Raw genomic sequence first — 15,038 nt, forward strand, 5'->3', positions numbered from 1 at the left:
TTTTTTCCTTATAGTTGAGGCTGGGATGCCCTCAATGGGGATGGGTAAGGCCGCGCTATCTAGGCGTGGTGGCTTCGCCTAGATTGAGCGAGGGAGTTGCGACCCTCACCCGGGGACGGCGAGAGCCACAATGCCCTTGCCCTAGTTGCCAACGAGGGTCTCAAAGCCCACACACTAGCCAACCCCCGCTGGCCTTTTAGGAAAAAAATAAAAAAGAGAGGAAAAAAGATGAAAAAGGTTAAAAGAGTTATAAAAAAAATTCACAATATTGTCAAAATATTATTTAGAAATATCCACATTAGCGCCAACCATCCAACATGGAATGACCGACGTCCACATTAGCAATTTTTGGCCCAAATTATTCGGATGAACTCGGTTGGAGCCAATACAAAAATGTTTAGGACTAAATTGGCTCAATTAAAAGGTTTACGACCGAATTGATTTGGTACTTTTTGCCACTACCCTAACTGTAAAGTTATCCATCATTTTCAAAAATTACTGAAGATTGACATGATTTACATTGTTACAAGTTTCCATACTGCATTTTGTGGCACTAGAGCAAAATGCTTTCTACATGATAAGCCTAAAGCAAGAATCTTAGCCCAAATTTACATTTCATGAGCACAGTTGATTAAATTAACGTGCTCTAATTGCCTTGGCATCGTGCTTTCTGTCGGGCCCTCGTTCAATTAAAACTAATCAAACCATTTTCTTAAAATCAATCGCTTTCTTCTAATCCAGGCATATTCTTTGAGTATTTCATTAGGATACTGACACAAATGGTCCTTAAATTTTGGCCCGATGTGCAGCATGGTTCATGACCTTTTAATTTGTACGATGTGGACCTTGGACTTTGGTCCAATATGTAATGTGAATCGTGAACTTTAATCCAATATGTAATGTGGTCCATGAACTTTCAATTTATTCAATGTAGTACATGTTCAATGCAATCCTCAAACTATATGAAAATGATTAATATTGTCCTTTCATTAATTCAATATTAAAGATAACATTGGGGATTAAATTGAATATATACCAAAAATTCAAGAACCACATTGAACAAATTAAAAATTCAGGGATTGGACCACATTGAACAAATTAGTCGCGGACCCCATTGCATATTGGGTAAAAGTTGATGGACCATTTGTATCATTTTCCTATTTCATAACGTGATTGATTGATGATGATAGATTAGTGTTCAACCAAAAGAGGGACTTGCATCGCCAACAAATTATAACAAAATCAAAAGGGCTAATTAACTGCCTCTAATCAGCTGAGATTTGGATAACAACCTTAATGAAACGACGAAAAAGAAACCCTAAAAAACAAATAATTCTCTATCTAGTGTGTTTGTGTTGGTTGTTGTTTTGGGGTGGGGGGAATGGTTGGGCATAAGTACAATTAGCATCCCATACCCCTTTATAACATACCAAAAGATGATTAATTTCACTCGGGAAGACCAATGTTCTTCTCTATTTTTAAAGCATGGGGAAAGGTATAGCCAGCGAGAGTGCGGGGCCTTGCGCTAGTTTTGTTGACAAGAATGGTTAATTATATTCTCTTTTGATTCTCAAAGATCAATGATTAGACACATCTAACGATTGGTTAAACCCCACTCACTAACCTTCTCGATTCCTCTTACCTTTTTCCCCTTTCTTTTCATTAGTTTAGAATGAGGAACAAAAGGTGCGCCGACCCCTGATACCACATTTAGGCTGTGTTCGGAGACAACGTTCAGCCAAGAAAAACAAAACAAACTGATGTAATGAACATGGTTAAGGGTAGGAAAAATGTTTTATTTTCTTTTGAATCTAACATATTTCCTGCGGGCCATGTTTTCCTCCATCTCCGGTTGGCAAAAACTTCCTATCAATCTTCCGATCGATGAGTTACAAATTTGAACATCGCCCGTATTTAGTTGAATTTGCACGTCATTAATATTCACAATTTGTGATTCATCAATTAGAGGCACGATCGAAAGGAAAACGAGGATGGAGGAAAATAGAACCCACCTTATGGCATGTAAGTGGACCTCACATGTGGACACAATATGGGAAAGTAATGACATGAATTAGACAATTGAAGGTCGGAAAAGAGACGAACTTAACCGTCCAAAGGGTTGACTGAATGGATGGGCACTTGGATTTGATGCAACACAATCCCATGTTCAAATCATAGCCTCTCCACTCATGCTAACCTGAATTGGATGTCATGCTCACCACCTGTTGGTGGAGCCTTATCCGAAACCAAAGCACGGGAATGTGGTGATTCGCATCTATTCGTTCAAACATCCCGCATTATGAATAAATAGACACGCTAATGAGAGTAAGCGATAGAATTTGAGAGTGCCGAGATTCCAACATGTCGTGTGCTTTAATAAAATGCATAAAGCAATTTTTTGAGACATAATTTATCGTCAGGAAACGAAATCACAATGTATAAGAAGCATGTTTGCTAGTAGGAGGTAGGTAAGTTTAGGGCAAGATCCCTCGGACACTAGCTATCTTGTATTTTGTGAAGGCGGGCCTCTGAAAGAATATTGGTGGAACCTACATTATAGGCTCCCGTGTGCCCTTAAACTTATCCTAGGAGCTCTATTGATTGCTTGCAAGATAGAATCTCTTTTTGACGCTTTTTTTTTTTTCCAGAAAATACGTGTGACCAAAAAAGAATATTTTTCCCTTACAAAAAAAAAAAAAGAATATTTTTCCTTTCAATGATCACAAAAAGAGAAGTTTTAAGAACTTAACATGCCCATGCTTCTATGACATGCAGACGTGCTCGAACGTTTGATCAGAAAACAAACATTTCACAGTCAACCATCTACCAACCATGCATTAGACATTGAAATCGAGTAGCATTTAATCACCGCTTATTGCGAAAAATTGGTCGGAGGTCGATATCTTTTTTCAGGCGGTATCTCTAGGCTCATGGTTATAACGAGGTTCAATTTTAGGTGGTATCTTTTTTCTGCTCCTAGAGTTGTATTACCAAACGAATTTCTACTCCAAAAATATTGTCATGCATGCCCTAATTTAGTATAGTACTCTGGGTACCCCTTTTTTTTATATTTAAACTCGCCTGTTGGGCTAGTTTAAGGAAGAGGATTTGACGAATGAGGTGAAAAGGCTATAAAAGAAAGACATTGGTGGGGAAGTAATGAAAGTTAAAAAAAAGAAAAAAAAACATGTAAAATATGGATGAACTATGTATAGTGGGGTTCCTTGCGAGGCTGTAAAAATTTGCTAAACTAAGAATCATCCCGACATAAAAATGATTATTGTATTGGGGGTGAGCCAAAGCATGCAATGAGGAGGGGCATAGCCGTCCCTTAAAAAAGAGAAGAAATGCAGACCAGATTCATCAGTAACAAGCTCAAGCTCCTTGACATGATTTTCATTATTTTAGGGTTTTTAAAAGTCGTGAAAGCGTATGCTTTGTTCATTACATTATTGGGTTGGGTGGTGGTGGGGGGAATTATTTTTTTTAACGAAAGGAAAGCGGGCGCGTCACAGCCCCAAGTCATGCTCGCCGATCTGACGATGTCGCGCGTTTCGGTCGTGATCCAACGGTGGAGAAGCGGCAGTGAGACGCGAAATCTCTTTTACACAGGTGACTAGAGCATCGACGCGGGAGGTTACATTAGCTGTGAGGAAGATGATGATGGGATGGAGCATTGACTTTTTCCGATTTACGATTTCAGGTCTCATGTTCATTGGGCCTCGTTTTGTGTTATATAACCATGCCATTTATGCACAAACTGAAACTCATCTCTCTCTCACTCTCTCGTAGGGAAAACACCATCTCCTTCACCCACCATCATCATCTTCTTCTTCTTCTTCTTCTTCTTCTTCTTCCTCAGTTGCACAGCCATGAGATCTCTCAGCCCTTGCAGTTAGTCTCGTCCTTTCGAAGCTGGGTCCGGCGGTTTCCTCAGTTCCTTGAGATCGGCTCCATAAAAACCTGCAGATCATGTAAGAGTTCGTCGCATCAACCCAGAATTCTGCAAAACCCAAATCTTGAAAACCCTCAGGATAAAAAAAAGAGAGTTTCCTCACTTCTTGTTCATGGTACAGTGGGGCTCTCTGTCTGTCTGTTCGTAGTCTAAAGTGGCTCGTTTCATTTCTCCAATCATTCCTTAGAGACACATTTAGAAAAACCTGCACAGCATGTAATACCTGCCCTTTCTTACCTCTCACTCCAGGACCCCCAAAAAAAAAAAAAAATCGTAATTATTGTCACTGCCCTAGTCATGATTTGAGCGCAGTCTTGGTGTTTAGTGTGGTGAGAATCCTGGAGAAGATCGAGACGAAAGTGTGAGGACAGCCTCATAAAAGCCTACGAATCATGTAACAGTCTCCTCTGTCTGTCTCGCTCTCTCTCGCTCTATCTTGTTCCAAGCTATCCTCTCCCACCCCAAAAAAAAAAAAAACCCAAAAATATTTTTTCACTTTTGCTATCTCTAGCCGTGTTATTTGGTTAAATTCCAAAAAAAAAAAAAAAGACAAGAAAGAAATGCCAGAATCGCCAACAGCAGCATCAGCGCCGGCGACGCCGGGGACGCCGGCGCCACTGTTCCCAGGGATGAGGGTGGACTCGCTGTCGTACGACAGGAAGTCAATGCCGCGCTGCAAGTGCCTCCCGGTGAACGCTCCCACGTGGGGCGAGCCCCACACGTGCTTCACCGATTTCCCCGTTCCGGACATCTCTCTCACACGCAAGGTAACTCTCTCTCTATCTCTCTCTCTCTCTCTCTCTCTTCTGTGATTTGAGATCATTGCTTAGCGGTGCTAATGAAGGTCTAGAGTTGAATGGCGGGCGATTCTTCGCGCTCGCCGGTTCGCCATGCATCGGAAAAATCACCTCTTTCGACCCATCACATCCACCCCCATTTCACCCGATCCATTAATGGACGTGTCTGGATGACTGCTTCTTCATATTGCTCCTCGTGAGACTTGTGTTAAAAGTTAGAATTGACACAGTTTGTTTGTATCAATCTTGAAAATACTGGGAAGCATCATCCGCACCTGCACGGATCATTATCTTCCACATGCGGAGGTGTTTTCTGAGTTATGTGCAGTCATGCCCTCCAAAAAAAAAAAAAAACGCATTATTGGGTACTCTCTTTTTTCGTACTTTTGACTTTCACGAAGAGGAAGACGCAAAGCGAAATAGCTCTTTCTGACAAAATGTGCAACCTTTGTCTTCTTGTCCGAAGGGTGCTTCTTGGGAGATTTTCCATTTTTTTTTTTTTTTGTTTATGTCCTTTGTACCCCATCAGAGTAAATTAAAAAAAAAAAGATGTCTTTTGACTTAATTCAGTTTGCTTAAGTACCTCGCACAATTTAATGGTTTTCACACGAAAAAGAGATCTATAAATAGGCATTGAAAAAGAAAGAGGAAAAGGAAAAAACAGAATTCGTGAGATGTATTTTGACTTTGAGATTAGGGTGCATCTGTATTCACTTCCCCATGATTCTCTTGGAGCGAATCAACACAATTCTCTTTGGGCACCTCTTTTAAAAAATTGCGTGGAAGTTGTTGGGCATGCTCTTGATTTTGCATAATTGGTAGAAAAGAAAGGCAATTTCTCATAGGACAGACAAAGAATAGGTGGGGTCGTGCAGATTACATACGTCCATGAAAACAAATCACAGGAAAACCATATGAGAAAGGTCAAACTAGTTATTGAATGCCATAAAGTACTTGGGAATTAGGTTGGAGCTGACGCAGGGCTGTATAACGGTGACTCCTATCTGATTATGTCTCGATTTATCTTGTTTTTTTTTTCATCTATCTAGTTTAATGAATAATTTGGCCGGACTATAGTTTCAATTTGGTGGGTTTTGTTGGCATATAGAACCAAAAGTAGTACATTAAAATATTGGCGGAGATAAGAGAACAATTGTTATTTCATCGAACAGCTGGTGGGGGGCATGGCTTCATTGTGTCCATCTTCCTCGCAAAACACCAAACGCTAAAATTGCTGCACGGACCAATGGTGGTGTGGATCCATTTTGGATTTACTTAGTTTTCTTCACAACGAATATAAAAAATAATAGTGATAATAGAGTCCAAGCCGTCTTGCTTAGTTTCAATGCTTTTTTAACCACACCCACTCCAATTATTTTCAAGTAGACCTTATCTATGGACTACCAAATGGTATATAGGATTGAATGAAACTGCCACGTCAAAAGTTGTACTTGGCATTTGTACGCTTATTATACTCCATATACATGCATCGATAGACATAGACATCATGATCTGGTCGATCTCATCGTCATGGTTTATGAAACCCTTTTGGTGCACATGTGTCGAATTAATGCAGATTTCTTACGTGCTTTCTTTCCTTTCGGGTTTCAATTACCTTATCCTAGAGACACCCTTTATCAACGAGGTGTCATCGGAACCATGAGAATGTCAATTTTAACTTTTCTGAATCGAGATCAATCATCAATAGACACTTTCACTTGCGCATGCGCAATCCAAATAGCAATGTTGCTACTAGTGGGAAATTGAATTATGGAGGGTTCATTGAATGGGAGAATATATGTAAATGAATGGCATGGAGACCTATTTTTCTGAAATTACTGTTGAACTTTTGGGTCAATGCTTGGTATTAAATTGTTGTCCCACCGGCATATTCACTATGCAAAAGACTGTTGCTGTTCGGACGTCGGTGCTCACACGTCATCAGCCACTTAATTGGTCAACTCACAGTTAAGTAGGTGTTTGGATACAAAAATCAATTTCATTGGAAGATTTTGAAGCTTTGGACGGTCACGTCATATCAATGTCTAAAGTGCTCAATGTCAATTAACCTGTATGAAGTTCGTATTTTTTTTCATGTTTGGAGTAAAATGAACAGCTTTCATTTACCTTTTTTTTCTTTTTCGCCAGTTTTGGTTGTCAATTTCCATCATTGATTCTAATTTGCTTTGATCCTTAATGCAAATGAACAGCTCATGAGTATGTATTGCCGATGCAGGTTGGAGCTGAATTTGTGGGAACCTTCATCCTGATATTCGCGGCAGCGGCCGGGTCAATTGTGAACCAGAAGTACACCGGCTCCGAGACGCTGATTGGCAGCGCGGCGTGCGCGGGGCTCGCGGTGATGATCATCATCCTGTCGACCGGCCACATCTCGGGAGCTCACCTGAACCCCTCCCTCACCATCGCCTTTGCGGCCCTCCGCCACTTCCCTTGGGTCCACGTCCCCGCCTACATCGCCGCCCGGGTCTCGGCCTCGATTTGCGCTTCGTTCGCTCTCAAGGGCGTCTTCCACCCGTACATGGCGGGCGGCGTCACTATCCCTTCCGTCAGCCATGGCCAAGCCTTCGCGCTCGAGTTTCTAATCACTTTCAACCTCTTGTTCGTCGTCACCGCCGTCGCCACCGACACTCGCGCGGTACGTATATGTATCTTAAATTCTTGAAATGACGGGAAATTTTCTTGGTGGGCATTTACATAGCGCCGGACATATTTAACACCCGACAACAGCTTGTCATATTACTCTCTAAATCACTATTACCATGCTTAATATTAATCTCCTTGTGGTTTTGTATAGGTTGGAGAGTTGGCGGGTATAGCTGTTGGAGCCACGGTTATGCTCAACATTCTTGTTTCGGGGTACGTGACATTTTCCACTCCTCATTCATGTCTTCTTCCTTATGTTGTGATTGGTTTCATCTCCTATGCATTGTCTACAAATATTTTCCCAATCATATGAGGTTGGAATTACATTAAGAACTTTCTTATAATTACAACTCAGCTGATGAGGGTTAACGACCATGATTTGAAGTTTTGGGAAAAAAAGATTTTGTGTCCGAAACTTTTTCGATCCTCAAAACGATTCCGAGTCAAACAGAAGGAACCCAAATGAAAGAACAGCTAACCAGCTCAACTCCATCTGTTTCCTCCACGTGATTCTACCTAGAGACAGAGTGATTGCTCTCTTTATTTTCATTTTTCTAAACCCAAGTTGCATGATAATATACGAATGTTTTATCTGTATGGGTATATTTCCGATCGTACGTTGTCTTTGTCCAGAACCGGCGAGGGCCACTACACCCTTGCCCAGTAAGCAAACAAAAGTATAAAAGAAGAAAAGAAAAAAAAACCATGAGAAATATTGAAAGATACTTTTAAAAATGTCCACGATAGTGTTGATCATACCACGTAGTATGACTCACGTTCACTTCAGCGATTTCTGATTTTTTTAATTGGCCATTTGAACTCAATTGGTACAAGCATAAAAGGTTTAGGACTGAATGATATAATTGAAAGGTTTACGACTGAATTAACATCAATGTAAAAAATTTATTTATTTAATTTTTTTTTTGGGCAAAAAGTCGAAACGAAAGGGATTGGGAATTATTAAAAATGGGCAAGAGCGTCGTACGTCCCATGGAGTCAAAAATCAACTTAAAACCAAGTGGGGGGCTGGTCGGTCACGCCACGTTCTCGCATCGCTCATTTCTGTTGAAAAGAAGGCGATCCTTTCCGCTGTCAGTCGAGATGTCTGCATCTTCGACGGACATTATTAAAGATTCTCTCCGACAAACATGCAAATCATTCTCTAGGCTCTAGCATTCCTTTGCTTCTTTTCGATTTCTTGTCCGGGGGCTTTTAATCATTTCACAAGCGGTGTCGATGGACCGAACAGTTCTCTTCTCTCGGTTTGACAACCAATTAACAGGGGCCATTTCTTCCCATGCCAGGCCAGCTAGCGGCGGCTCGATGAACCCAGTTCGCACCCTAGGCCCGGCCGTGGCGGCCGGGAACTACAGAGCCCTGTGGATCTACCTGGTGGCCCCGACGCTCGGAGCTCTGGCCGGAGCCGGCACCTACACGGTTGTCAAGCTCCGGGACGACGAGGCCGACCCGCCCCGCCCGGTCCGGAGCTTCCGGCGCTAGAGAGGAGGCGCCTCTCTTGCGTCCCCCCGCCCGCCCATTGAGAGACCGCTCCATTCACTATCATGGGCATGTTGGTGGGTGAGGAAGAATCGATGGTGTGAGATAAAAAGTGTCTTCAAAAAAGAGAAAAAGTTCAAAAAAGAAAAGGTTTTTAATGTAAGTTTGAGAGCGAGGTATGGATGTGACCGAAAGTCCACGCTCTATAGTTTGGGAATGTTTGTGCTTGAATAAAGTTTGCTGGGCACCGCAGCTGGATCGTGAGCGCGGGTGGACCCATGGGAACTCACTGAGTCACTGACTCGGATTCGATGTGTGTGTGTGGGTGTGTGTTTTTTTTTTTAAATATTTCAGTGTGGTTTGTCTTCTACCGAGAGCTCTGGTGTCTTTGGCTCATTCCCTTTGTGTTATAAATAATAATAAAAAGTGGGAGTCGCACGTGTGTGTGATTATTCGTGTGTAGCATTTGTGCAGTACCGTGTGATTGCTTTACTGGCTGATGGCTTCAAGGATTCAGATCAAGCACTGTGATTTTAATCTTCTCTACAATCGTTGGATCTTAGCCCTCGTTTTCTTCACCAATAAAAAGCTTGAATTAGATTAGATTCTTCATTTAGTTAATGGGCGTCGCTATTTCCTTTGTTTTTTTTTTTATCAGATCGGGTGGTAAGGAAATGTCGAAAAGATAAGAGCTAGGGAAATCGCTTTAGCGCAAGCGCGATCCCGTCGAAATGATGGGGAATTGTAATTCAGGCCGTCCTTTTCCCCGAAATTGTTTGAGGGGATTCTACGATATGTTTCTTTATCACAACCAAATTCCTAAGCCGTGTCGAGAGAAAATCGATAAATAAAGAAAAGGCCGAAAGAAAGTCCTTAGCCCGCATTTCTACATGCGTAAGCACTAATGAAGTAACAAAATCTTTTTCGCTCCCCTAGGGTTCCCCCAATTCAAACTGTCGCCAAGCCCCCCCTTGCGGCAAATTTCTGATGGGGACAGACCCTCACCCCTCATCTTCTTCATTTTCCTTTCGTTTTCTTATTCCTTGTATCTTCAACTTCCTCTTGCAGTTTATTTGTTTAGTTGATTTCGGATAATCCCGTCGACTTCTTCCTTGTGAAGAGTTTTATCCGGTGAGCTCAGAAGTTCGAAATGTGAGCATTTTAGAAGTATCAGCTATTTCGATTATGCTCGCTTGTTTCGGCTCCGGTGCTTGCTCCTTATAGTCGAGCACGGTTCCTCTCTGCTACTTTTGCAGTCAACTTATCTAAAAGTTATTTTGTTATCAATTAGTATCTTTTTTTCAGATCTTCTCACGCAATTTATAGTTAGATTTAGATTTGAGTGCTCTTTCATTCCATTCTAGAAATAAATTTGGGATTTACAAGGCGTTTTCTGTACTCTTTCAACCTGTTGGTGTTGTTGTTATCTCTATTCAGTGATGGTGTTGGGGACTTCGCACCTAGGCGCGCACCTCCTTTTGGCAAAGCCTTAAGTAGAGATGGCTATCTCGATGTGTGCTCATCATTGGTGCAAGATTCAGTGATCAATCACCGTTTGAGATTTGATGTTATGACATACCCGTTTTCGTCTTTGTAGTGGAATGAGCGAGTCTCTTTGCGGAATGTATCAAGTTAATTTGTCTTTTAGATTTACTTGCTTTGTTTGTTTTTTAATCTTTATCTTGAAGCAATTTTCATCTTTTTCAAGTGAAATGAAAATAATGCTTCCGACCAGAAAAAAAAAAACAAATCAAAAAGAAAAAAAATAAGGATCTGCTTAATATGTTATCTTTATGCCAATTTGTAGAAGATGGTGCACTCAAACGATCCCTTTTTTTTTTTTTTTTTTTTTGCTTTTTGATTTGTTACTTCAATAAGCACCGGTCCTCCCTTCCGTTTTTCACTTTGCCCTAGAATTCACAAAGGCATTTTATGCTACGGCCAACCTGGAATGGCCCGCATCGCGTTGCCTTCGCGACATGCGTTCCAACCGGCTTCACGTTTGAGAAAACAAACTCACTAATTAAAAAGAGATCTTCTCCTAAGGTCACCCATGGATTCCCAACAATGAGCAGGTTGTTGAGTGATGAGTGCACGTACTAATGTGGAGGACGCTAGTCGACCCACCACGAGAGGAAGTTGTTTGATCTAGAAAAGCTTTGTTCTTCTCTTAGAGTAACTCGCTAATCGCGATAGTAATGGGTAGGTAATTAGCCCACGCCCATCAAACTCGTAATATCATGAACCCTTTTATCGCTAGGCCCAAAAAAAAAAAAAAACTACCTCGGAACATTAACATGCCGCCGAGATGATCGGCCTGGTTACATGAGCTGACACATCGAAAGGCTGATGTGTGGATTGCGAAGATGTCCAGTCCGAGCGCTCGGGCAATGGCACTTTCTCTTGTATAAAGGCTTTCCCAAGCCCATTCGGATTCGGTGCTGATCATGGACCATGACGAGAGAGAGAGAGAGAGAGAGAGAGAGAGAAGGGTTCACTAATTTGACAATAAGTTATCTTACTTCCTTGGAATTAAAAGTTGGAGACAATACTAACATTTGATAAGTTGTTTGAACTAGAGCTTGAAATAAGATTATTCGGAGCACGGACCGGATGTTCTTTGTCCCTATCCGTACATGTGTACAATGCGACGAACTGAAAGTCCCGTGTCCCAATTCCTCCCAGTCTCTTACTCATTTAACCTTTGTGAGTGGAGCTTGTGGTCATCGTGAAAAGTGTGGGATGCACAGGAGAATGATGCAACTGGTCTATGGGAGTAGTGTCAAGACGGTTTGTGCTAAAAATTTTAGGATAAATGGATAACATCTTTATGGAGCTGTGAAGGCAGAGTTGGCCTCACGTGTACAAACCGATCGGGAACTAATATCGCTCTTCTGATGAGGCAATGGCAGGTCGAAACCGGTTGTTGCACCGAAGTGAACCGTGTGATCCTGCTCCATGATCCGTTCAGCCGAGCTACGCGTGGTATGATCCGGTGCTATGAAGCTATTCACCGTCCTGTTCTTGGCAGCAACATGAGGAGGAAGGCTGACCTGGCTTGGCTTGCCAGGTGCTGCACGGGCTAATTCTAAGGCTGAAATATGCCGGTCCGTGACACGAGACATACGTAAGGGGTGGCATTACAATCATGTCTAGGGCACTGGGCATGGCCCGCATGGGGGCGTGGAGTGGATATCAGGGGCATCTCTAGTCGCCGTGCAGGCAAGGTCGAGGGTCGGTCGTCCCAACCCTGCTCCGTGGCTAATCAATCCCGTAAGCAAGCAAGCAATACCAAACAAAGGCAGAGGAACTGAAAATTCGTGCGGTGGTTCCATCCAACATCCATTCCCTTGGGACCAAAACATACGTTAAACCCTAAGAGATGACAACAAGGTTCTCCAAATGACCTCGAGCAATCTTTCCTGGTTCCTTCTTTGGATGGGAATGTGCAAAAAAGTGACTTATCAAAAGGAATTCACAGAAGTAATATGATCATCAACCAACCTATTTAGGTACTTTCTGAACTACCTCCTTTTGCCCATGATATGACGTCGGTCGAGCGAGGAATGTGACAAGGAAGAATACGAAACCCAGAAGGACGAGATGAAGACCGTGAGATCGAAAAAGGAAGAGATCAAGGCCTTTTTCTGGTGCGAATGTGGCTTCCATACATGCTAAGATCGTGGGGCAGTTCGTGGAATCAATGATGTATACATAAAGGAGAGAGGTCGTGATCATTACGACCGCTGAAAGCATTGATTGGCCATGTTGAAATGTGGTCTAAGTAAATTTCAATCCAAATCAAAGCACAAAAGGGTAAAAAGGAAGACTCGTTTCCAACATCAACTGTTGAAGAAACAAGTGTGAAAGCAGATATTAGAGAGGCGAATAAGGAATTAAGAAAGATTGGATATGAAACCGTCTGCTTGATATCATGAAGGTCTTTGGGGGGAAAACAAAATTGGAAAATTGTCAACTGCAGTCCTAAACCTATTGTGCGGCGATGCCAATTTAATCATAAACCTTTCAATTTCACCAATTCAATTTTAAACTTATTGTACGGCAGCTAATTCAACCCTAAGCCTTTTAATCGTGCGAATTTAGTTTTATACTTTTTAAAGATTTGCCAATTTAATCCTAAATATTTTAACGAATTGCCGATGTAGTCCTTCCAACAAATTTTAACTGAAAATCGTTGTGGTCTAGTCAATGCCATCTATCCTTAGTGGAACATCCGGCACCGACGTGGATAATTTTAAATTTTTTTTATAAATTTTTTCTGAATTTTGTGTTGATTTTTTTTCTTTTCTTTCTTTTTGTTTTTTCTATTGATTTATTCACAAGGCCGGTAGGGCCACGCGCCCCCACCCTAGGACCAGCCGGGGTCACCAGCTCTATGAATAAAATAAAAGAAGAAAAGATAGAAAAGAAAAAATATATATAATGAAAAAATGTTTGGAGAACTTTTTAAAAAATTTAAAAATTATCCAAGTTAACAATATCTTGTCAAAATTAACTGGAAGAACTACATTGATAATACATTAAAAGGTCTATGACTAAATTGACAAGTTCTCAAAAGATTTAAGATGAAATTAGCACAATAAAAAAGTTTAGGAACGAACTGATCGATGTACAATAAGTTCGAGACTTTGTTCAAGGCTTTTTGGACTAGTTTTCCGGGGAACTGTAGGCTGGCTTACACCTCAAAGGCCACAAAGGCAAAGTTGGCCAACCCGAGCATGGGCATTTGTTAATGGGAGGGCTAGGGCAACAAAGTTAAGATTTGACCTAAATGGCCCAGCCGGTGTTCGCGTAACGATCACTTTTTACTGTTAACTGCACTAAAAAGATTAAAGCCATCGAATAAAAGATGTGATTTTGATACTTAAAACATTGCACACGGTCAGTCCGCCGGTCCAAAAAGAAAGTTCCACAACAGGGTTCAATCCCCACTGATTCGGGAGTTGTAATTACTTAGTCTTTATTATATTGGCGATGTGTAGTTGATATTTGATTCAACCATAAATATATACATGCCGGCTTTCTTCACATTTTGTTTTAAGGAAAATTTCCAAAAAAGTCATAAACCTATTGAAATTGTGCCAATTCAATCCATCCGGTGAATTTTGCCCAGCTGGTGCCGATGTGAATCTTGGCCGGCCAACGACCTAATATTTGAATAATATTTTTGAATTTTTTTATGTTTTAATTTTTTTCTATTTTTTTCTTCCCCTTCCATTTCCGTTCCTTGTTCTTCCTTGTCCATGTTCTACCTCCAACCGGTCGCCGACCCTGTTCTACCTCCAGCCGGTTGCCGAACCTCGGCGACCGGCGAGAGGATGACCGGCAAGGCCGACTTCAATAGCCCAGATTTGACAAGGCTCTAGGCTGGCTAGGCTCAACCTCGCTTGGCCACGGTGAGACTAGCAAGAGCCTCGCTAGTCATCCTCTAGCTAGTCGTCGAGTTTCGACGACCGGATGGAGATAGAATAGGAAAGGGGAAGAGGAAAGGGAAGGGGAAGGGAAAAAAAGAAGAAGAGAAAAATAAAAATATAAAACAAATTATTAAAATATTAGGTTGTTGTAAAGGTTAGAACTAAACGGCCAAAAAAAAAAAAGTAGAACGTTGGCAGTCGGCCGGCCAAAATTCGTCGAATGGATTGAATTGACACAATTGTAAAAGGTTTAGAACTAAATCGCCAAACAAAAAAAAAAGTTTCAACGATCGGCTGGAGATAGAATAGGAAAGGGGAAGGGGAAGGGGAAGGAAAAAAAAGAAGAAGAGAAAAATAAAAATATAAAACAAAATTATTAAAATATTAGGTCGTTGGCGCATCCACATCAGATCGGGCATCCAATCATCGAATGGATTAATTGACCCAAAATTCGTCGAGTGGATTAAATTGACACAATTGTAAAAGGTTTAGAACCGAATCGGCCAAAAAAAAAAAGTTTGGAAGAACAGCTAGAGATAGAATAGGAAAGGGAAAGGGGAAGGGAAAAAAAGAAGAAGAGAAAAATAAAAATATAAAACAAATGATTAAAATATTAGAACAATATTAAAATATTAGGTCGTTGGCCGTCGCGTTCACGTCGGCTAAAATTCGTTGAATGGATTGAATTGA

General features: G+C 41.3%; 1 protein-coding gene across 1 annotated transcript; it reads left to right on the forward strand.

Annotated features, from left to right (window-relative positions):
- The first annotated feature begins 3,787 nt into the window (after positions 1-3,787).
- On the forward strand, positions 3,788-9,375 carry LOC115752921 (probable aquaporin NIP5-1). Its single transcript, XM_030691336.2, has 4 exons — positions 3,788-4,722; positions 6,989-7,408; positions 7,568-7,629; positions 8,721-9,375. Exons 1-4 carry the CDS (start codon positions 4,516-4,518, stop codon positions 8,914-8,916), a joined length of 885 nt encoding a protein of 294 aa, XP_030547196.2. The 5' UTR covers positions 3,788-4,515; the 3' UTR covers positions 8,917-9,375.
- Positions 9,376-15,038: the final 5,663 nt, after the last annotated feature.

The sequence above is a fragment of the Rhodamnia argentea genome, chromosome 9, assembly GCF_020921035.1.
Source record: "Rhodamnia argentea isolate NSW1041297 chromosome 9, ASM2092103v1, whole genome shotgun sequence".
Classification (NCBI taxonomy): Eukaryota; Viridiplantae; Streptophyta; class Magnoliopsida; order Myrtales; family Myrtaceae; genus Rhodamnia; species Rhodamnia argentea.